The sequence below is a fragment of the Neofelis nebulosa genome, chromosome 8, assembly GCF_028018385.1.
Source record: "Neofelis nebulosa isolate mNeoNeb1 chromosome 8, mNeoNeb1.pri, whole genome shotgun sequence".
Taxonomy (NCBI): domain Eukaryota; kingdom Metazoa; phylum Chordata; class Mammalia; order Carnivora; family Felidae; genus Neofelis; species Neofelis nebulosa.
This window is the reverse complement of record NC_080789.1, coordinates 15,084,309-15,106,788: the sequence shown is the minus strand read 5'-3', so window position 1 is coordinate 15,106,788 and position 22,480 is coordinate 15,084,309. Positions and strand designations below refer to the sequence as shown.

At 47.3% G+C, this 22,480-nt stretch overlaps 1 protein-coding gene across 5 annotated transcripts in view; it reads left to right on the top strand.

Annotated features, from left to right (window-relative positions):
- Positions 1-22,480, top strand: part of ABTB3 (ankyrin repeat and BTB domain containing 3) — a 317,410-nt gene that overhangs the window by 245,688 nt on the left and 49,242 nt on the right. For all 5 annotated transcript variants that reach the window (XM_058741506.1, XM_058741505.1, XM_058741504.1 and 2 more), the window contains one exon: positions 20,449-20,614. In XM_058741506.1, the coding sequence (XP_058597489.1) occupies positions 20,449-20,614 (166 nt within the window). The remainder of the gene's footprint in view (positions 1-20,448; positions 20,615-22,480) is intronic.

Sequence of the window (22,480 nt, the reverse complement as noted above, 5' to 3'; positions counted from 1 at the left end):
GGGGACTTCCAGCCCTTGTGTCAGAAGGAGAGATGCTCTCCATCATTCTCCACCCATCTGTATGGAACCAGGCCTTGTTCTGGGCTCGGGGTTGCGGGGGGGGGGGGGGGGGGGGACAAGGACCCCAGGACTTAGGCACCGCTGGGGAAATGCAGGCAATAAACAGCAGTGACAAATGGGCAAGATGATCTCACATAGTCTGAGTGTTGCAAAGACAGGGAAGCAGTGTGGGGTAGATAGGGATTGAGGAGGGAGGGGCGGACGGTCGGTATTCAGAGAGCACCTTGGGCTCCCAAAGGGGGAAAGACAGTGCCACACTCCTGATTTAAAGGTACACTTGGTATCTTAGGCAGAAGAGCGGGAAAAAAACTGGGGGGAAAGGGTTCCATCCGGAGCCACATCCACGCCAGCCATTTCCCTCAGTCATTTCCATATCCACCTCTGAATCCAGACCTGGAGGCCTCCCCATTCCCTCCCTCAGAAGGTCACCTGTGGAAGTGGAGCACCTGGGCCCTGGCATGGCTCTGTAGGCCCCGGAAGGCTCCCCAGCCTCTCACCGAGTCAAGAGCTGTTCTCTTTTCTTCCTTGGAGTGCCCTTGTCCTTGATTGGCTCTGGAAAATTCCTGCAGCTCCCCACGGCCTCTCCAGAGGGGCTGGCATTGGAAGGGCAGCCACAGAATGCCAGTCCCTTCCTCACCTCCAGCGGACATTAAATCTATGCTTCAGGCTCCATGGTGACCTGGTGGAACCACTGCTGTCCCCACACTGATGTCAGTGCATTAGCGCCTCCTGGAAGACCGGAAACTGCCCTCTCCCTGATCCCAGGAGAGTCCCGGTGAGGCTAGCTGTTCTCCCCTAACAGTATCAGGGACAGGCCATGAAGCCTGCTCCAAGAGCTGAGCTAGCAAGGCTGTCCTGCTGTCAGCGGGCACAGACCGAACACCTTCTGTGTGGCTGACATCCCATGTGTGTCCCCCATGGCCAGGCGGGGGAGAGGCATGTCCCCAAGTAATTACAGAAAATTCTGGTAACTGTTATAGGGCAGTAAAGATCTGGCTCCGGGAGAGCTGGAAACATACGAGGTAGCTTCAATCTGAATGCTGACGAATGAACAGATTGATCAGGTGGAGAAAGTGAAGAGAGGAGAGGAAGGGAAGTCAGTCTACACGGAGGGGACCACACAGGGGTCCTCAGCGTTGGAGCTCGGGTTGGAGGAAACCTAAGGAATTCACACCATTCAAGCACCACCCCCCTGAGCACCTCCTGCAGGCCAGGCTCCGGACCAGGCACCGAAAATAGGGCTGAGCTCATCTGACTGTATATGCAGGACATAGGAGCCGTCACAGACTTTTAAGCAGGGAGATGACATCAGATTTGTAGTTTAGAAGGAAGGGCTGGTGGCTGTGTGGATAATGGGCTGAGGCGCGCAGGGGTGGGGCCAGAGTCCAGAAGCTGTTTCGGGAACCCAGGTGAGAGCCGCAGGCAGCCGGACTGAGAGGTGGGGAGGGCCGGAGACCCAGTGAAGGTGGAAGCAGCAGGACTTGGTGATGTATGTGGGGTGAGGGAGTGAGGGGTATCAGGCATGGCTCTGGCAGCCGTGGGCTGGGGTATTTGGTGTTTCCTGGGGACAGAGATCCAGTTTGGGAAGATGAGCAAGTCCCCAGGACGGACAGTGGTGATGGTGTCATGACAATAGGAATGTACTTCATGCCACCGAATGCGCACACTTTAAAATGCTTAAAACGGTAAATCAGTGTTATATATATTTGACCACAATTTCTTTCAATGGCTGTCGTGTGTTACCAAATGAAAGAGACGATGCAAGATAGTGTCTAAGGTGTCACCCTTGTGTGAAGTATGCACATGTATTTGCTATCCATGTTGGGCTGTCGCTGGAGGGGTAGATATGAAGCCACTAACCAGGGTCATATCCACACTCGCGGAGGAGAACTGGAAAATGAGTGTATGGGACTCCTGTGGCTGCTGTAAGAAAATACCATGGACAGGACGTCTTAAAACAACAGACACGTTGGTCTGGAGGCCAGAAGTCCAAAATCAAGGGCCATGTTCCTTCCAGATTGTCTGGAGGAGGATCCTTCCTTTCTTCTTCCAGCTTCTAGAAAAGCCAGCTATTCCTTGGCTTGTGGCAACACAACCCCAGTCTCTGCCTCCTCCTCACATGGCCTTCTCTCTGTCCAGATTTTTATCTTATAGGGGCACCAGTCATGTTGGATTGGGACCCACCCCCGTGACCACATCTTGATTTGCTTACGTCTAGAAAGACCCTATTTCCAAGTAAAGTCACATTCACATGTAAAGGGGTGGAGGGTTAGGACATCAACATATTGAAAGGGGACATAATTCAACCCATCACACTGGGGGACAGAGACGGCAGGGAAACCCATGTGACTGTTGCATTCTGTAGCATGTGGTAACCTATTCCCCTCACCAAATTTTTTTACATTAAAGATTCACCCTGAGGTTTCTGTCTTGGGAGGGTGTGTAGCTTAGGGATGCTTTTAACAAATAGAGGACAAGGACAATATGAGCTAAGTAATAATGGATTCAGTTTTGAAAATGTCAAAGACAAGTTGCCATGCCAGCTGGTTGTCTGCAGAAATGAGAGAGTCCATGTAGGGCTTCTCCACCAGAGCAAGGTTGCCAGTGAGTCAGGTGCTCCCCGAGCATCTAACAGAGAGGAAGCAGAGCTCAGTGGTTAAGAGTGTAGGCCTTGCAGCCTGACTACCTGGGTTTGAGTCCTGGCTTGACCATTTACTCTCCATATGACCTTAAGCAAGTTGCTTACCTCTCTGGCCCTCAGTTTCTATACCTGCAAAATGGGGACAACCATATGCCCACCTCATGAAGTTGTAGGAAGGATCAGGTAAAATAATATGTATTTATTAGCACCATGTAGCATGTAAACCACATAGTATACTTGTGTCATAGTAAATGCACATCGGATATTAGCGATTATCTTTATTTCTCCACTCTGGACCCAGAAGGTTACCTCCTGGTTACCAAAAACAATAGCCTCAGCTTCCTCTGGTAGAGAGCGGAAATAAGTGTCTCAATGCATGTGGTAGTATACCATCTGGGATATGGTTTGTAGCCCAGGCTGAGGCCTCTACCCTCCTCTCTCTGCTGGTGAGCCAGCCCCCCGAGGGTGCAGGAAGAGATTCAACCTGCCCAACCGGCCAGGGGGACACTCTCACACCCCAGTGACAAGTAGGAGATTTTGAAGGCCATCAATGGTTAGACAACCACACTTCTTCAAAGCAATCGAGCGCCCGTCACCAGCTGCATTTGTGACCTAAGGTGGGGTCAGTAGTGAGGAGAGACAGCAGAAGGAAAGGAGAATGTATGTGGCAGATATGGCTCCCCATTGGCAGGGCCTTGCCCCACGTGAGCAGAAGTTAGGGAAGAGGTTAGGGGGCATAGAATATTCTAGAAGAAAGGGTCTTGCAGCATGGACTTTATCTCAGAGAGCTGGCTTACTTGGCTAGGGCAGATATCAGATACCTGAGGGGCGCCTGGGTGACTCAGTCAGTTAAGCATCCGACTTCGGCTCAGGTCATGATCTCACAGTTCATGGGTTCAAGCCCCGCATCGGGCTCTGTGCTGACAGCTCGGAGCCTGGAGCCTGGAGCCTGCTTCAGATTCTGTGTCTCCCTCTCTCTCTGCCCCTTCCCCACTCACACTCTGTCTCTCTGTCTCTCAAATACAAATAAACATTTTAAAAAAAGAAGAGGAAGAAGAAGAAATCAGATACCTGAATTCTGGGGCCTACCACAGAGCTTGACACTTAGTTGGGGCCCAGTAGAATGAATGAATGAACGAATGAATGATGCAGAAGGTTGTTACTGTGCTGCTACTGTACTAAATGACTAAGACTTTTCCTGGCCTGACACAGATGAGAACAGGCTTCGACATGGGAGACGTGGGTAAGCAAGTGTGGACCTCAAAGAGAGGTCGCACTAAGGAGGCCTTTGGGGACAACGCTGGCAGATGGGTGGCCACTGATGTCACAGGTGCGGGTGAGAGCGTCCCAAGGAAGGGACTCAAGAAGAGGCCTCACCGTGACACGAGGGAAGAGAGGCCCTAGGCCAGAGAAGAGGCAGCGGTCACCAAGGGAACCGAGACGGAGAGGGCTCACCGGAACCCCAGGTTGCTGTGCCAGCACAGAAGATGCAGACGAGAGGATGTCACCGGGCATGCCGGTGAGGGGAGCACAGCACCCTTTGCTTTCTGCAGCCTGGCGGGGGCAGAAACCATATTGCAGGCGACAGACAGTTTGCCAACACTTGGAATTTGTTCTGAGCTTTCCAAGTGTTAAAAGCAAAACAGAAACACAGTTGATGCTTCACGGCAACACAGAGAACTACATCTTAAATGGCATTTGGGGCTCGCTTCCAAATTGGAGCTTCCGATCCCAGCTGGCAGTTGTGAGGGTGTGTACTTTGTTTGCCATATGGGATTTGGCTTCCTGGGAACAGGGACCTTTTTTTGTTTTGTTTTGTTTGGCCTCCTCTTGAGTCTGTTAAATTTCTGTCCAGGGTGCTTTATTTACTTATCTGCTAGCAAATCTCTCAAATTCTAGTTTAAAATAATACTTAACACAGGAATATTCTCTTCCCTTAGCAATTAGGCAACCGGTACTGATTCAAAGGCATGTACTTAGTACAAAGTACTTTGTTCAAAACCATGACAACAAAGGTGCTTTGGGTAAGAGCGAAGGAGCGGGTCCCAATCACTCAGCAAGTTTCTAGGCACCACGATGTTCTGTTGTCTGTGCCATTTTTCCAGAATGAACTTCCTTTTCATCAGCTCATTAAATTTCTCTATAAAACATTAAGAATCACCAGACTTGATGATCTCCAAAGGCCTGTCTAGCCCTGAAGATTATTCAATCTTGTGGCCTAACATTAGGCGTGCACATGGGAATGACACTTTTACCTGTGGGGGAAACTGAGGCATGCAGAAGGTGAAAGAAACAGGTAGAGGTTCAGCTCATGGTCTCTCCTGTATGTTAGCAGATGATAGAAGAACTAACAATCAAGAACCTGCCTGGGCCAGACACTGTCCTGGGTGCTTCTCGTGCTCTGCTCCATTCAGCTCTCTGAAAGGGCTCGATTTTCCTTTGCACATCTGAGAACACTGGGGCTCCAGGAGGTTCATAAACCTACCCACTATCACATGTAGAATGTGTCCTGTCTTGGATTTGAACCAAGTCTGTCTACAGACTCCAAAGCCCCGTTCTCTCTGCTGAAGGGGGTAGCTCCAGTCAAAGAATCAACATCTGGAAGTGTGAAAGTAACTTTAAATGAGGCCCACCTCGTACAGTCTCCAGCCTTAGAATCTCTTAGAAATTCAGATGCCGGGCGCCTGGGTGGCTCAGTCAGTTAAGCGTCCGACTTCGGCCCAGGTCGTGATCTCAAGGTTTGTGAGTTCGAGTGCCGCATTGGGCTCTGTGCTGACAGCTCGGAGCCTGGAGCCTGCTTCGGATTCTGTGTCTCCCTCTCTGTCTCTGCCTCTCCCCGACTCATGCTCTGTCTGTCTCTCTCTTTCTCGCTCAAAAATAAACTAACATTAAAAAAAAAAGAAGAAGAAGAAATTCAGGTGCATGGCAGCCTCTTGTGCAAATCTAACATAGCGTTGACCAGTGCCAAAGATGCCTGTGAAGGCTTAACGTGGAAATATGCTACCACATGGTCCAGAAATCTATGAAGAGGGCTGAGCCTCACTTATAATCCTGAAGTGCATTCAAAAACCACACCTAGGCATGCCTTTCACACCCATCAGGTCAGCAAAAAAGTGACAGTCTGATGATACCAGATTTGAGCAAAGATCTAGAACAGTCAGAACTCCTATACAGCACTGAAGGGGACTCTGAGTCCACTTTCAAGGAAACTTGGAAACACATAATTCTACTCTTAGGTTTATACCCTAGAGAATCTCCTCCACATGGAAATCAGGTGTTCATCTTGTGTTTATAATTGAAAAATGAAGAAAGAGGAAAAGAAACAAGCTGTCTACAAGAGAAGAAGTAAATGTTCATTCAATGGCATACCAAGTAGCAAGGAAAATAAATGAACCAGATCTACGTGTTATTACACAGTCAAATCCCAGAAATGTAATATTGTGTTAAAAAAAAAAAAAAAAAGCAAATTGAGACAGGATTTGTGTAGTGTGCTAACATTTACATAAAGTTTACCAACATGCAAAACAGTCTATATATTATCAGGAATTTAATAAACGCAGTAAAACATCTAAAGCATGCATGAGGATGATACATTCAAACTGATGAGATAGGGTAATCTCAGGAAGTAGATGAAATGATGGAATCAGGAGGGGGGTCTAAGGGACTTTGTAATTATAATGCTTTATATATTTATAAATATAATTATAATGGTAAGCATATAGGTGGTCATTGTATTGCTTTTTCTTTTATGTGTGCCTAAATTAATTTATTAACAATAAAAGTTACTTAGCCAGTGTTTGCAACAGCATATTTAGAAGGCCAGTTATGGGATATTAATTAGCATTATTTAAAAAAAAAAGTGTTAAGAGGCTCAAATTTGGGGAACACTGGCAAAGTAAAATTAAATAGGCTTTAAAAAAAAAAACTTTCTCCATGCTTTTAACATGCTGTGTTTCTTGTAAATCCCAAAGAGAAGGTTATCCTGTTTAAATATTTTACCATAGAACGAGGGTTGGCAAACCAGAGCTGTCTGCCACCTAGTTTTACAAATAAAATTGCCTGGACAAACAGCCATACCCATTTGCTTATTCTATAGCCTGTGGCTGCTTTCACACTTTGCTTTCACACAGTGGCAGAGTTGAGTACTTATGACAGAGACCGTATGGCCCACAAAGCCTAAAATATTTCCTAGTCGGCCTTTTACAGAAATCATTTGTGCACCCATCATAGAGCATCCTATGGGGCTATTGTCACTGGGAATGTTGGAATTGTAACACTCAAACTTTGCTCTCATACCACGGGAATAGGTGTGTGTGTGTGTGTGTGTGTGTGTGTGTGTGTGTGTGTGTGTGAAAACTGTTAAATAGAAGACCACTAGTTCTTTCTAGATTCCTTGGGGGATGGGGTGTGTGCTTTTCTCTTTGAATCTCCAGCACCTAACATAATAGGTAGCGGGTACTTAGCACTTGCTGCGTGCTTTCCTGAACTGATTTTAATTTAAAAACCTGCGGAATGGATTCATTAGCATACAGATTCATTAGGTGTAACAGACATGCAAAATACCTGTAGTTTGGATAAGAGAGGAGTTTAAAATTCTCCCTCGTACCAGAATCCAGGCATAAGCAGTCGGGGCTGTTATGGCGTCTCCACCTCAGGGAACCAGGCACCTTCCCTCTTGTTGCTCCACCATTCTTTAGGTGCTACCTTCCTCTGCGTGGTGCCATATGGCTGGTTCCACCCACCGGGACTTCCTCTCTCCCTCGTGGGCAGAGGAAAAGTAGAAGGATAGAGCAGACCCCAGAGACTGCACACATCACTTCCCCTTACTTCCTGTTGGTCAGCACTTAGTCATTTGGCCACATCTGCTCGTCAGGAAGCTGGGGAGTTATCGTCTTTCTCTGGGCAGCTAAAAATTCAGGTCCTATAACAATACATGAAGGAGATAAAGAACTCTCTGAGGGACTATAACCAGTCTCTGCCAAAAAGGGATACGTTAAGGCCTTGCCAAAATTAGGGGTGACTCTTTTCTCTAAAGGATAGGCTTTATTTTCGACTCTTTTAAAATAAGCCATGATGCCAAAGCAAGAGATGTGTAATGATGCTTCGTCATTTTCTACTCAAAATCACATGACAGCACATTCAGAAATGAGCACACTAGTTTCATTCTCCTGGGTGTTTGTAGCCCTTGCATTTGAGAGACATCTTTTTTCACATATTTGAATGGACCCAGAATTTGTTTTGCAGGGAGGCAAACACAGTGGGTTTTGCCACTAACTGGCCATCTACTTCTAAAGAGGAGAAAGGTTCCAGGCCCCTTGGGATCTCTCCCAAGGCAGAAAAGATTAGCTGGGAGGAGCACGTGGACTCACACTTTCTTTACCTTATCCGAGTCAGGTTAATGAGCCGGCCCTTCTCTGTACTTTGGTATAGCAGCATTAAACAGCAGGTAGACACCATTTTTGGACAAAGATTTCTCCTAGGAACTTTGCACTGTTACATGTTCCATTCGCTGCAATAATATATACTTTTTTTTCCTTAGAAAGGTGCACAGAGAACTTGGTGTGACTTACTTCAGCACAGAACAGTCTCAATTTGTTCATCTTTTTGCTACCCAAAAGAAAAGGAAAAACTCATCCACTAGGGGACTTGAAGCCTATGAAATGGAATGTGGCTTTTTTGGGAAAGTGTGTTGAGGAGGGGGGCCAGGGGCTGGTATCCAAGTCAGGCCTGTCGTCTTCTGAATTGTCATTTCACGATTCATTTCTGAAGCTACCATTTTATTGTCACGCTTACAGAATCCTGTAATGGGAACCGCTTGATATAGAAGAGACAATGCAAAAAAAAAAAAAAATGTTATTACCCTCTCCCAGGATTTCTCAACCTCAACCCGTCTCAACTGTGGACATTTGGGGCTGGATTATTCTTTGTTTGGGGAAGGGGGATGCTGTCCTATGCAATAGCATCAGTCTCCTGTACCTACGAGACAACAGGAGCACCTCATTATTCATGACAACCCAGACTGTCTCCAGACATCGTCAGATGTCCCCTGGGTGACAAAAGCGCCCCTGATTGAGAATCGCTGCCCTACACAAGCCTACAGGTATCCATAGAGAGACTTGCTAAATAACCCTAGCCGAAGACGTGCATTCTGCTCCTAAATGCATCTGTAACTGCTTCAGATTAGTTAACCCTTTTCAGGCTTCCAGTTTCCTGATCTTAGGAAGGTTAGGAGTTGGCCCCAGTGCTCTCTTTCAGCACCGACATTCTGGGATGCTGCAAGCCAAAAGCTGTTAGGTGGGACTTGTATCTGGAATAGGATTTGAAGGAAAGCAGGATACGGGGAGAGGATCTGAAGCGAGGGGCACACTGTGCATGCAGACCAGAAAGCAGTCGGGAGGCTTGTGTGCCAAGTGGGCGGCAGGCCATATTGGCTGGAAGGGCGAGAAAGAAGAAATGGGGGCGCCTGGGTGGCTCAGTTGGCTGAGCATCCGACTTTGGCTCAGGTCATGATCTCACAGTTCATGAGATCAAGCCCCGCACGGGGCTCGCTGCTGTCAGCGCAGGCCCCAGTTCAGATCCTCTGTCCCTTTCTCCCTGCCCCTCCCCCGCTGGCCCTCTCTCAAAACTAAAAAAAAATAAGTAAAAAATAAAAGAAGAAATGGTTGGGTGATGGGGACTTCTCAGGAGGGGCGGTTACAAGAGGGCCTCGAGTTTGAGGCCTGTGAGTGGGAATTTATGTTTCTTTGGCATCCTGCACAGCACCTGGCATCTAGCAGTGACCCAGGCAGCGTCAGCATAGAATCTATGTGTTTGTGGAAGACCTTTACTAGAACCCACAGGCAGTGGGCTGGGGCGATAAGAGCTGGGCTCCAGCAACAGCCTTCCCGGTTCAAATCTCAGTCCTACCACCTGGTGGCTCTGTGACCTCGGTGAGTTTCTTAGCCTCTCTGTGCTGTAGTTTCTTCTTCTGAAAGCTGAAGATAAATTGTGTAGGGTTAAAGTAAGGATTAGGTAAGATCATATATATGAATGAGTATCTGTGTGTGTGTATACATACATATTTTACATGTATATACAGACACCCACTCATTCACAGGTGTGTGTAGGATATATATATATATATATATATATATATATATATATATATATATGTAAAATTGAAACCATTCCTGGCACACAATAAATGATATGTGTTTGCTATTATTATTATTATTAGGGAACCAAAAAAATACTTTTTACGTTTACTTATTGTCAGGGACAACATGAGCAAGGTGGGGTCAGAGAGAGAGAGAGAGAGAGAGAGAGAGGAGAGAATCCCAAGCAGCCTTGCACTGTAGGTGCACAGCCCGCTGCGGGGGGCTCAATCCTACAAACTGTGAGATCGTGACCTGAGCCAAAATCAAGAGTCAGACACTTAACCGACTGAGCCACCCAGGCGCCCCAGGGAACCAATAAAATATTCTGAGTGTGGAAGCACTTAGTGCCTTGCACACTGCCTGACAAGTAATAGGTGATCAGAATGAATTAATGAAGAATTCTTAAATCTTAAATTCTTAATATCTATAACTGACCGCATTCATCCTTAGCTAGGCCCGGGTCCAAACTCTGAGGCCGAGGCCAGGCAGGGCACACACATGAGTGGACCCAGCATGATGAAGGACCACAGAGAGGACTGGGCACGTGGGTTCCCCACATGAAAGTTTTCAGGCTGTTTCCAAACCCTGTGCCGGCCAGCAGTATGGAATTTAGGACTGCCCTGGCCTAGAGTTTGCCCCTCTGCACCCACACCCTGCACCTCTCCCTGCTTCCTGAAACTCTCTTCCAGTCAGACCTCCTGTGCCTTGCAGCAGGAACAGAACGTGGCTGTCTTCGTGGCTCTTTGAGAACCACAGGGCTGCTTTTCCATAAAAGTGTAAACCAGCCAATTCTTGGCTTTGTGCCCCCATCCCCCACTTCCCCCAGGCTGACCTTCTCCAGGTAGGAGGTCAATAAACTGGGAAACTAGGGCCGGGCACCTGTGGCCCTGGTACACCCTCAGGATCCCCCCAGGCAGCCTGGCCAGTGCAGCCGCTGGCACACTGAGAGCACATTGTCTTGCTTTTATCCTGGGGGCCACCAGACCCTTATAAATGAAACCCAAGAACCTTATTCTCCTACATACTCTATAGCAGTAAACCCCTGCCTTGGACCTACAGACTCTCGTATTCTTATCTAGAGACACAGAAATTAGGAAATGGGAGAAGGCAGCCCAATCTGGCCCTTTAAATTCTAGGAAAGGTATTTTTCCATTCTGATGTATTCGGAGAGTAGCCATAAAGGGCAGTTACTTTCTTAGCTCCTATATTAGTTAGACAAATGATAAGAGTATCTCAAAGTACAGTGACGTAACTATAATAGATGTTTATTTCTCCGTCGTGTAATAGATCAGCCAGTGCAAGCTCATGGGGCACCTCTGCTTCACAAGATCCCCCTGAAGACCCAAATTCCTTCCATCTTGTTGCTCTGCAATTCCTTTAGAGCAGGCATCGGCAAACTATGGCCCGTAAGTCAGCCTGGCTTTTTTCTTAACAAAAGTTTATGGGAACACAGTCACACCTATTTGTTTGCCTGTTGCCTCTGGCTGTCCTCAAGCCCCAACAGCAGACCTGAGTAGTCCCAACAAAGACCATCTATCCTAAAGCCTAAAATAGCGGCTACCTCATTCATTAAGAAAAACTTGGCCAACTTGGGGCACCTAGGTGGCTCAGCTGGTTAAGCAAGCGTCCAACTCCTGGTTTCAGCTCAGGTCATGATATCACAGTTTCATGAGTTCAAGCCCCACGTTGGGCTCTGTACTGGCAGCACGGAGCCTGCTTGGAATTCTGTGTCTCCCTCTCTCTCTCTCTCTCTCTCTCTCTCTCTGCCCCTCCCCCACTCACACTGTCTGTCCCTCTCAAAATAAATAAATAAACTTGAAAAAGAAAAACTTTGCCAGCCCTGCCTTAGTGCATTGGGCTCACCTGCACAGTCAGAGCTGGGACATGGGCAAGTCTGTTTATCAGCTGGGGAGGGGGAAATGGAACTTAGTCAAATGGCTGTCACTGACCACAAGGGGAAATATAATTTCTAACCGGACAGCCATGTGCCATGCCAAAACTCAGTGAGGGCAGAAGATGCTGTATTACTATAAGGAGGGGGTGGAGAATGGATGCTGGAAGGTGGTGGTCATTGCGACACATTCCTTTCCCAGATGATCCCCTTGGCCACGAATAAGTGTTTGCATGAAATAAGAGCAAAGACAGAGAAGCTAAAATGGTGGGATGAAGCCAGGGAGGAAAGCTGTTGCCTAGTAAGGGATAATACATGAGCACCAGAAAACATGGGATAAACTCAGAGAATGTCCATGCTTGGAGGCACCCAAGAGCTTGACCAGCCTAACACCCCCATTTTCGGGATAAGGAAACTGAGGCTGTTGAAGGAAATGGGATTCATCCAAGATCACACAGCTGATGGGTGGTGCAGCCACGACCTAAAGTCACATTCATCTGAGCCTTTATCTTGGCCCTATTTCTGCCTTACCAGTTACTTTCAGAACTGTTCTGTTGGGTCCTACATGCCCCTCTTTCCTGGCAAAGCCTTGACATGGCCTCAGAATCTTCCTTAACACCATACCCCAACCAACCACACCATACTGCAACCAGCCACACTAGTGAATCAGAGTTGGAGCCTGAGATTAACCCTGTTTTCCATGCCTACTTTACATGTTGCTTCATAGCCAACATATTACCCTAGTTCCCATAGAGGTACTAGGGGCACTGAGTGCCTGTAATGTGCGTGCTGTGTTTCAGGTGGCTGAAATATGTGCACATCTAGAAATCCATAGTCTGTACCAGGGTTCCACATCCCACATCCTCTAGCCACGTGTCTGTATTTGAACAGGGCCTCCAGAATAGCCAAAATAGATTCGTATGCACTGTCTCACCTATTCCTCACAAAACCTGAACACGGGTACTGGTTCTCCCCATCTTATAGGTGGGGAAATGGAGGCCCAGAGAGAGATGGGGGAACTTGCCCAAGGTTACGCAGCCAGGAAATAGGCTATATTTACATATACATCAACATCACTAGTTGTCTCCACCACCCTTCAGTGAGTTCCTGAAGATCCAGATAATGAAATCAGCACCTGTTGTCTCCTTCTCGACATCATAAATCTCTCTAGCATCCCCCCCGAGGAACAGGAAAGGCCAGGGACTCGATTCTCGGTTACTACTTTGAGTTAGGGTTCTGTTCTCATTTTTCTCCCAAGACACGTCCATTTTCAATTACGTGGTCACCAGTGGAGCCAACAACTTGCTCAGTATCCTTCTGTCCGTGTAGCCTGAGAAGGCAGGGCTTGATCTGGCTCGCTTGCTGCGGGACCCCAGCACCTAACCCTGTACCTGCCTGTTGCTGGTGTTCAGTGAACGGTATGTGGGAATGAATGAATCGTGGCATGTCCCCTAGCCTCCAAGTCTCTCGGGGCAGAAATCTCATCCAGGTGGGCTCTCTGGACCCCCCACTGTGCATGGCACACAGTAAGCATTCGTTAATGTCAGATTCTGTGGAATTCGGCTGACAGAGTGTGGGAGATCACACACACACCCAAGTCTGACATTGAGATGAGACAGGTCTGGGCTGAAATGGAGGTGGAAGGAGCCAAGTGACTTTAGGACAGGATGCTTAACTCCTCTTGGTCTCTGCTTCCTCGTCTGTAAAATGGGGGTACGGATGCTTGCTTTGGGGGCTCCTGTGAGGGTTTAAGCAGGATGTGAGCGTGGGCTCAGGAGTCGGACCAAGGGGATCGAATGCCGGTTTTACCACCTATGCTCTATGTGACCTTGGGCAAGTGACATAACCTCCATGCCTCAGGTTTTTCCTCTGTAAAATAAAGAGAACAGGGCCCAGTCCATTGGGTTATCTTGAGGATGAGGTGAGCTATTACATGGGAAATGGTTAGCATAGGGAAAGCTACCTGTCAATGCCATTTATTAGAATTGACTAGAATGTGTTAGGAAAACTGTAAATCTTCACTATTTCTCTGACTACTATTAATATCTTTACTCTGTTCCAAGGCAACTTATGTGATCTCAAGCCCTTGGGAACCGTACTATATGCCAAATCACAGGTCCTGGGGTCCGGGGGGCAGAGGAGGGCTGCACCTTCCCAGGGTGATCCCCACAGCGGCCAAATATCTCCGCCTGTGCCCCACCATGGTGGGCACTGGTATCTTCCATGGGAGCAGAGCAAAGTGACTCCACCCCTCACATGGCCTCCCCTCCCAAGCTGACCTCTGGCCACAGCCTCTGAGAAAGGCCTGGGAAGTTGCTCTGTCCCGGGTTGCCAGCCTACTGGTAAGACCCAGATGAACAAGAACAAAAACCTGAAGGGGAAGTGAGAAGCCGTGAGAGCCACGGCAGAACTGTCTCAGGCTCTGTAAGTCGGGTCGCAGTGAGGGCCACGCTCAGAGGCACTGGGCCCCACAGCAGCTGGAAAGGGCCTCGGGGGCAAGGAAAGGACTGGAGAAGTGTGGTGTTGGAGGATGGGGAGGTGGGGGACTTCCAGATGGCCTGATTAAATCCCTGGAAAGAGGACCTACAATTACAAAATGGTGCGTTCTCCGTATCGGGCAGTTGTGCTGGGTGGTTCAAAAGTACGACCTCTGGATCCTTGTCACAGCTGCTGGGGACAGAAGTGCTGCTGTCAACCCTGCTTTGCAGATGGGAAAACAGGCCCAGAGAGGTTAAGCCACCTGTCCCGGGTTTCAAGTATGAAGCACAAAGGGATATGAACTCTGGTCTTGAGCGCTGGGTTCCGTCTGCCCCATGGGAGACAGGCTTTGGGGTCGAGCACTCAGCCCTGTGCCTCAGTTTCCTTGTCAGTAGAAAGGGAATAATGATAAGACCTTCAAGGAGAGGTCAGTTGAAGTGGGAGGAATTGAGCACCTAGTATGCTGCCTAGCACACAGTGAGCTATGCATTAAAGGGTGGCTTCTTTATTACTGATGAGGGAAGGTCATGGTTGAGGGGACTGTTTGGGCCTTTGAGGTTCAGATCCCAGAATCATGCATGGATGCCCTGTGATTGCCAGCACATTGCTAAAACCTGGGCTGTACAGAGTGGTTATTGGGACAGACTCTGGAGCCAGACTGCCTGGCTTTAAATCCTGACCCCTATTAGCTATGTGACAATAAGCAAGTTAATTAACCTATCTCTGCCCCATTTTTCCTTGTCTATAAAATAGGTAAATAACAATAATGCCTTCTTCACTGGGTTATTGTGAGCATTGAACATGTTCATATTTGTAAAAAAAAAAAAAAGCTTATAATATGCCTGGTACATGGTAAGAACTAATAAATATTTATTAAATCAGTAAAATGTGTATAAATGTTAGTGTCCCCATTTTACAGGTGAGAAAATGAAATGAGTTTAAGTTACCTGTGCAGGGTTAGGTGCACAGCATAAGCAGTTCGTGAAGGTAGAGCCAGGTGACAAGCCCAGGCAGTCACACTTCGGAGCCCACACCCTTGGGGACAGGCTTCCCAGAGTTAGCCCAGAGTCAGCGCTCAGGGAGCCTGGGAACCGCCGGCACTTTCTAGCACCCATGGGATCAGGATTGGTCCAGGTCGTGGGAAAGAAAAGAGGGGCTGGAAGCCTGGCCGGGCAGGCCCACAGTACCTTGAGTGGCTCTGTTCTGCCATTTCCTGCTTGTTGAATTATTCCAGAAACTGGACTTTCATCAGGCATGACCCCCGTTCCCCCTTCCTTCCCTTACAGCTTGCTGGCAAAACCATGCTGGGGCATGGCAGTCTCTCTGGGGGCCAGGGTTTCCCCACTGGGAGAAGGACTGCCTTTATTCTGGTGAAAATGGTTAGATGTGGTGTCTATTTGAGACCTTAAGAAACACTGTTATTACAGTGTTCTTCAGTCTCCGAGTCTCTGTATTTGCTTCTTCCAAATTCAGTGTGGTCTCTCCAGTATGCACCTTGCTTGGTGATTTACAATAATGATCGTAATAGGAGATCTGTAACATTTAACGAGAGTTGTGTGCTAAACTCTGTTTCCTTCTAAGCACTATACATGGTTTATCTCATTTCATCCACACCCAAAATCCTGTGAGGAAGGTATTATTACTAAACTCATTTTACCGACGAGAAGACAAAAACAGAGAGGTTAAGTGACTTGCCCCAAGATCACACAGCTGCTAAATAGAACTGAGAATCAGAGTTCATGCTCACAACTACTATGTGTGCTAGCTTTAAAAATTCATACGTGAGTAAAATGTGTCTGAGGCCTCACCAGCTCCCATTCGTCACTGGGAGTGCATCAAGAGACCAGCAGAATGCACCAACATCCCGCCTCAATGCCGACTCCTTCCTAGGGGAGAAAACCCGATTACTTGCCGTGTGTGTGTGCTCAGGCCTGCAGGCTTCCTGGAAAACATCTTTCTGAAGTCACATTCTTGAAGTGGTGGAAAATACTGAGCCAGTCTCTTGGGGCCAGGGCCCTTGAGAAATCAGAGAAATTGACTACCTCGGTAGCTGACCTCTTATTTAAATTGATCAGATTTTTTCATGGCATCGTTGAAAGCCACTGGAAGGGAAACCACAAAGCTGATCACCTTCTGGTGAAGCCCCAGGGTGACCGGCTTAGTAGATTTCTGCATAAATAAGTCCCACACTTAGGCAGGCACAGGGGGACCTATTGGTCTTTGGTGGTAGATCCTTCCGAGGCTTTCCAGAGACAGTAAATCGAGCTCTGAGTCGTGTTTACAGGAATGCTGCAGGAATTTAAATTTGGCAGAGTTTAATTCTCTAACAAACCAGTTGAACAGAAACCTTTATAGAAGATGTTTCTTACCTGCTTTAGCCAGTAAAATTCAGTAACCAGAATCATTACTTACTTTGTATGACTGAGGAATTCTTGAAAAACAGGTGTTTCCTGGGGCCTGCTGTCACGAATAAAGGGCAGGCTGTGCATGGGTTACCTATCAGTTAATACCACATGCTTTAAGCACATAACACAGGCATAAGATAGATGTGGTCCTGCCCCCAGGAGGCTGACAGCCTCATGGAGAAAAGAAATAAGAAGATATATAGATGACAGATAGATAGATAGATAGATAGATAGATAGACAGATAGATAGATGATAGATAGATAGATAGATAGAATGAATAGAGAGTAGTCACAGATTGTAAAAGGTGCTAACAAAAGGAAGGATGAAATTGTTATAGAAGGCCTCCTTTGGACGTGACATTCAAGCTCCTATTTGAGGGGTGAGAAGGGGCCAGGAGGGGGAAGGGCAAGAATAAAGTCCTCAAGTCAGGAGAGAGATTGGCCAGTGGAGAGTGGCCCCTGCCAAAGGAAGGGTGGGAGAGCAGGACAGACCCCACCCTTGCAGAGTCCTGTGGGCCATCCTGGGGGAGCTGGATTCTATTCTCAGTACATGGGAAGGCATTGGAAGGTCTTATTTAAGCAGAGGCACAACACAGTTTTATTTACAGTTTAAGCTCACTCTTGCCTTGTGTAAGAGACTGGTTTGGACGGCAAAAAGAATAGAAGTGACAGACCAGTGAGGAGGCCACTGCACTACTAGACAAGAGAGGCTGGGGTTTGGAACCAGTATGTGGGCAGTGGAGCTGGAGGGCAGTGGACGGATTTGGGATTTGGGTGGCAAAATCAACGGCTGATGGAATGGACATGAGTGTGGGAGAAGGTTCTGGCCTGAGCACCTGGGTGGACAATGGTGCCATTCATGGAGACAGGATGACTGGGGGACAGGTTGGGAGGGCAGGGGGTGGACGTGTTAAGAACAAGTTGCATTTTGGACATACTAAATGTGAGGACCCTGGGAGACATCCAGGAGATGCGCTCAAGAAGGCAGTTGTATAGGGGCACCTGGGGGGGCTCAGTTGGATAAAATGTCTGACTTCAGCTCAGGTCGTCATGATCTTGCAGTTCATGGGTTTGAGCCCCACGCTGGGCTCTGCGCTGACAGCTCGGAGCCTGGAGCCTGGTTGGGATTCTGTGTCTCCCTCCCTCTCTGCCCCTCCCTCACTTGTGTTCTTGCTCTGTCTGTCTCTCTCTCTCTCAAAAATAAACACTTGAGAAAAAAAACAGAAGGCACCTCTATATGTGGGCACACCAGCACAATGGAAAAGTGCCAGGTCCCACCGAGCAGGGTCAGACTGGGGTGTCAGATCGCTGGTCAACCTTGGGCAGGTTCCTCACCTCTAGAATGGGGCCCCTATGTCACGGGCTTGTCGTGATGAACCTTGGGCAGGTTTCTCACCTCTGGAATGGGGCCCCTATGTCATGGGCTTGTCGTGAGGATTGTATGACTTAATACATAGAAAGAACTTAGATTTCAAAAGCAAGAATTCAGTAAACATTAGCTTCCTATAATAACAATTCTCATCATCTTTGCTACAGTAATTTTCTTGCCATTTGTCTCTTTCTAATTAAAATCAAGGACCTCTGTAGCTGGTAAACACTTGTCCTGATGTTCTTGGAATTATTGGTTTATGAGTCTGGGCGCTCGGGGAACACGGGGCGGGGTCTGTGTCTTCCACCTCCTAGCCCCCTGCCATGGTGCCCCCACACAGTAGGTGCTCAGTTACATTTAGCCAGTCACGTGGAATTCAGCTTGACTCCAGAGAAAAAACAAAATGCTTGTTTGAGAGAATCAGTCAAGCATGGAGGATAGCAGAAGGGACTTCAACGCAGACAGGAGAGAGGAGATTGCAAATTCACTGACAATGACAATTCATAGCATCTTTGCTCTTAAGAAGGAGGCTCTTGAGTTCACAAACCAACCTCTTTCTGAACTAGATAATGGTCTTTTCGAAGAAAAGTTTTCCTTACAATTAGTCAAATCTGATACCTCCCCAAGATCTGCACATGCACCTGACCCATTCAAGGCTCCAGACATGTCAACACAACACATGCAAACACCCACCTTTCCCCCTCCAGAAGCCTCTGCTGTATGCCCCAGCACCTTGCCCTCACCCGCCTTGCTCTGTCTTGTCCATTTGGCCTGAAGCTTCTTTCTTAACCACTTTTTTAGGGAACTCAGATGAAGCCTGCCACCCCACTTGGGGTTTCTCCTCTAACTCTGGAGATGCTGGGATCCATGGTCTCTCCTCAGACTCTTTTCATTTTTTTTTTTTAATATATGAAATTTATTATCAAATTGGTTTCCATACAACACCCAGTGCTCATCCCAAAAGATGCCCTCTTCAATACCCATCGCCTACCCTCCCCTCCCTCCCACCCCCCATCAACCCTCAGTTTGTTCTCAGTTTTTAAGTCCTCAGACTCTTTTCAAATCATGACAGATGGCTCTGCCCTTTCCCAAGTAAAAAAAAAAAAAAAAAAAAAAAAAACACACATTTACTTTCAATTTCAAGTAAGCAGTGTCTTAGTGTAGATTTGTTCCACACCACATTTGCTACGGCACACTTCGATTTGCTAAATCTAGCCACCCTCGCTGTAAGAGTCCCAAGTCCAAAGCCCCATGTACCATGCCTTATGGCATAGCTTCATTCTCTGCCCTAGGGGATTGCATCTTGGATGCTGAGGCCCAGGGTCTTTCAGTCCTCTCCCACCACCTGGGGAGACCTCAGGCGTGCCCAGAAAGTCCTCCAACAGTGTTGGGTGGTCTTGGCTCCCCTGCCTGCCATGAAAAGGTCTTAACCCCGGAGTCCAGGGTCCTGGGCAACTGTGCTTGTACAAATAGGCTGTTGGAGACCTAGCCTGACACCCAGCTGCTCAGGTGGGCATGCAGATTAGACCCCATATCAACACCAAGCTTCCAGTCTTTTACTCTGGTTTCTATCTTCACTGTATCAGCTCCCCCTGGTGGCCAGAAGCAAATTCTTATGGTCTCCTGTCCAAGCCCTTGTATCTCCTACAGCTAGGTTTATATTTCAGGGTAGACTTCTGCCCAAGGTTCCGCTGCCAGAAGAGATGAATGATATATCAGAAACTCAATGAAGAGTCAAGCACATACCTATCCCCCCCCCCCCACTTCCTGAGGCTCCCTTTGTGGTTCAGCCCTCAAATGCTCTCCCCCAGCTCCTAGCCTTACTGATGAACGGGAGCCTCAGTGCCGTAAACTTTCTGGAACAATAGCCCCTCTCATTTCCTCCAACGATAAAAAAGAAGGTAGTTCCCTCACAAACGTAACCTTTCCTTGTGCCACAGACTGGCTTAGGGAGAAGCAGAACCAGGAATTCTGAACACCTGGCTCCTTTCCTCAGTTTCTACTCTCTGAATTAGCAAGGGGAGGGGATGAAAGGAGGTTCTGGGGCAGTGTTTACTCCAGCTTGTTGGCTTTGTGGCCCTGGGCAACTCCTTTATCTATGTCTGTTTCCCCAGGGTTTAAAGAGGGGTAGTGATAGTACTTGCCTTTTGAGGTTGTGTGGGGATCGAACAAACTGATTCATGTGAAGAGTTTAGCAGAGGGCCTAGCCCACAGTAAACATTCAGTAAATATTAGCTATCACCATGCTTAGCTCAGTATGCTGCGGAAGCAAAGAGGAAGACAGATCAGCAGCAGTTATAAAGGACAAAGGATCGAGACATCCAGATTTTAATTGGAGCCTAGGAACAGGCAGTTGACATGAAAAACAAAGGCAAAGGATCCTTGGTGCTTTCTAACTCTCACTGGTCCTCAAGGACCAGTTCCTGGGGAAGCCACTGCACCCCACTGATCGTCTCTCCCTTCCTTAGGGCCGACGACTGCTTTTGTGCTTCTCGGAAACTGGACGCTGTGGCCATCGAAGCCAAGTTTAAACAGGACCTGGGTTTCCGGATGCTGAACTGTGGGCGGACGGACCTGGTGAAGCAGGCGGTGTCTCTCCTAGGGCCGGATGGGATCAACACCATGAGCGAACAGGTACAGGGCCCGAGTCTCTGAACAGGCAACCCCTCCAACCTCCGCCAGGTACGCTGCCCCACGACTTTGCCAACAGCAGGCACTGGACACACACTCCCCCTGCTGGTGACTTAGGGTGATTTTTATTTATTTAGTTAGTTTCGGTTTTTAAAATATAAAAATATCCTTGTTCATCTTTATAGAAATTGCACATGATCATTGCAGCTGAAATGGAAAATTGAGAAAAATAGGCCTATTCCAGAAAGGAAATAATGCCATCACCCAGATAGCCACCATTTATATTTAGTATGTGTCCCTCAAGTCCTTTTTTCAGCATGGTTAAAATTAGTTCTCTGCCTGCCTGTCTGTTACTGCATCACAGAACAACTCCAGGAGTATTTTTACAAAACTTTCAGGGTATGTTTGAGATACACAAAAGTCATTCTGGGGAACCCTGGGAGGCACCTCAGAGATATAGGCAGCTATCCCCCAAGTCCCTGAAACTGAGGTACAGGGAGAAGCTCGTGCATCTACCAGTCAGGGAGACACCATGTGAATGAAGGTGTCATGGACAGAGAAACAAACAGCAGTTTTCAATGTGAGCCCCAGATGGAAAGTCACAAGGGACAGATGGAGCTGTTTCTCATATGGGCAGCTCATGCAGTGAGTTCCAGGGAAGGAATAGCAGCTAAGAATTTTCTTGAGCAACAAGGATCCCTAACACACACACACACACACACACACACACACACACACACATTTATATTTTTTTAAAACAGAGATTTATAATATCTTGCCTTTTTCGACAATTTATATTATAGGTACTTTGCAATATCAATAAATACTATTTTTTAAAATCACTTTTAATGGCTACATAAAATGGTCCTATTATTTGTTCAGTTAACCATACCTCAGTTGGATATTTAGGTTGCTTCTCACTACTTATATCAATAATGCTGAGTTAAACATATTTACACAAGTCTTTGTTCAAAATCCCTGATTATTTCGTTAGGGAATTTTTTTTCATTAGGGAAATTTTTTTTTAATCGAAGTATAGTTGACACAGTAGTTTCAGGTGTGCAACATAGTGACTCTGCAATCCTGTACGTTACACTGCGTTCATCGTTAGGGAAGTTCTTAAAAGTGGACGTAGTGGCTCATAGACATCAACCTTTCTGAATTGACTTTCGCAGAGACTTTGTTTCCTTGTACACACCCTCCAACAACATATGTGTTTCCCCATCAATCTTTAAAAAAATTTTTTTAACTGTTTATTCATTTTTGAGAGGCAGAGTGTGAGTAGGGGAGAGGCAGAGAGAGAGACACGCACACACACACACACACACAATCCGAAGCAGGCTCCAGGCTCTGAGCTGTCAGCACAGAGCCGGACACGGGGCTCAAACCCATGAACCGTGAGATCATGACCTGAACCAAAGTCAGATGCCTAACCGACTGAGCCACCCAGGTGCCCCTCCCTATTAATATTTTCCTTACCTTTTGCCAGTTTTTCACTGGAGCTTTTATTGTCTTCTTTATTTAGAAGAGCTCTTTACATATTAGGCATATAACCCATTCTTTTTTTTTTTTTTTAATTTTTTTTTTCAACGTTTTTTATTTATTTTTGGGACAGAGAGAGACAGAGCATGAACGGGGGAGGGGCAGAGAGAGAGGGAGACACAGAATCGGAAACAGGCTCCAGGCTCCGAGCCATCAGCCCAGAGCCTGACGCGGGGCTCGAACTCACGGACCGCGAGATCGTGACCTGGCTGAAGTCGGACGCTTAACCGACTGCGCCACCCAGGCGCCCCAAACCCATTCTTATACTATGACAAATATGTCTCAATTTATTGCCTACCTTTCAATTTTGTTTATGCTTTCGGTTTT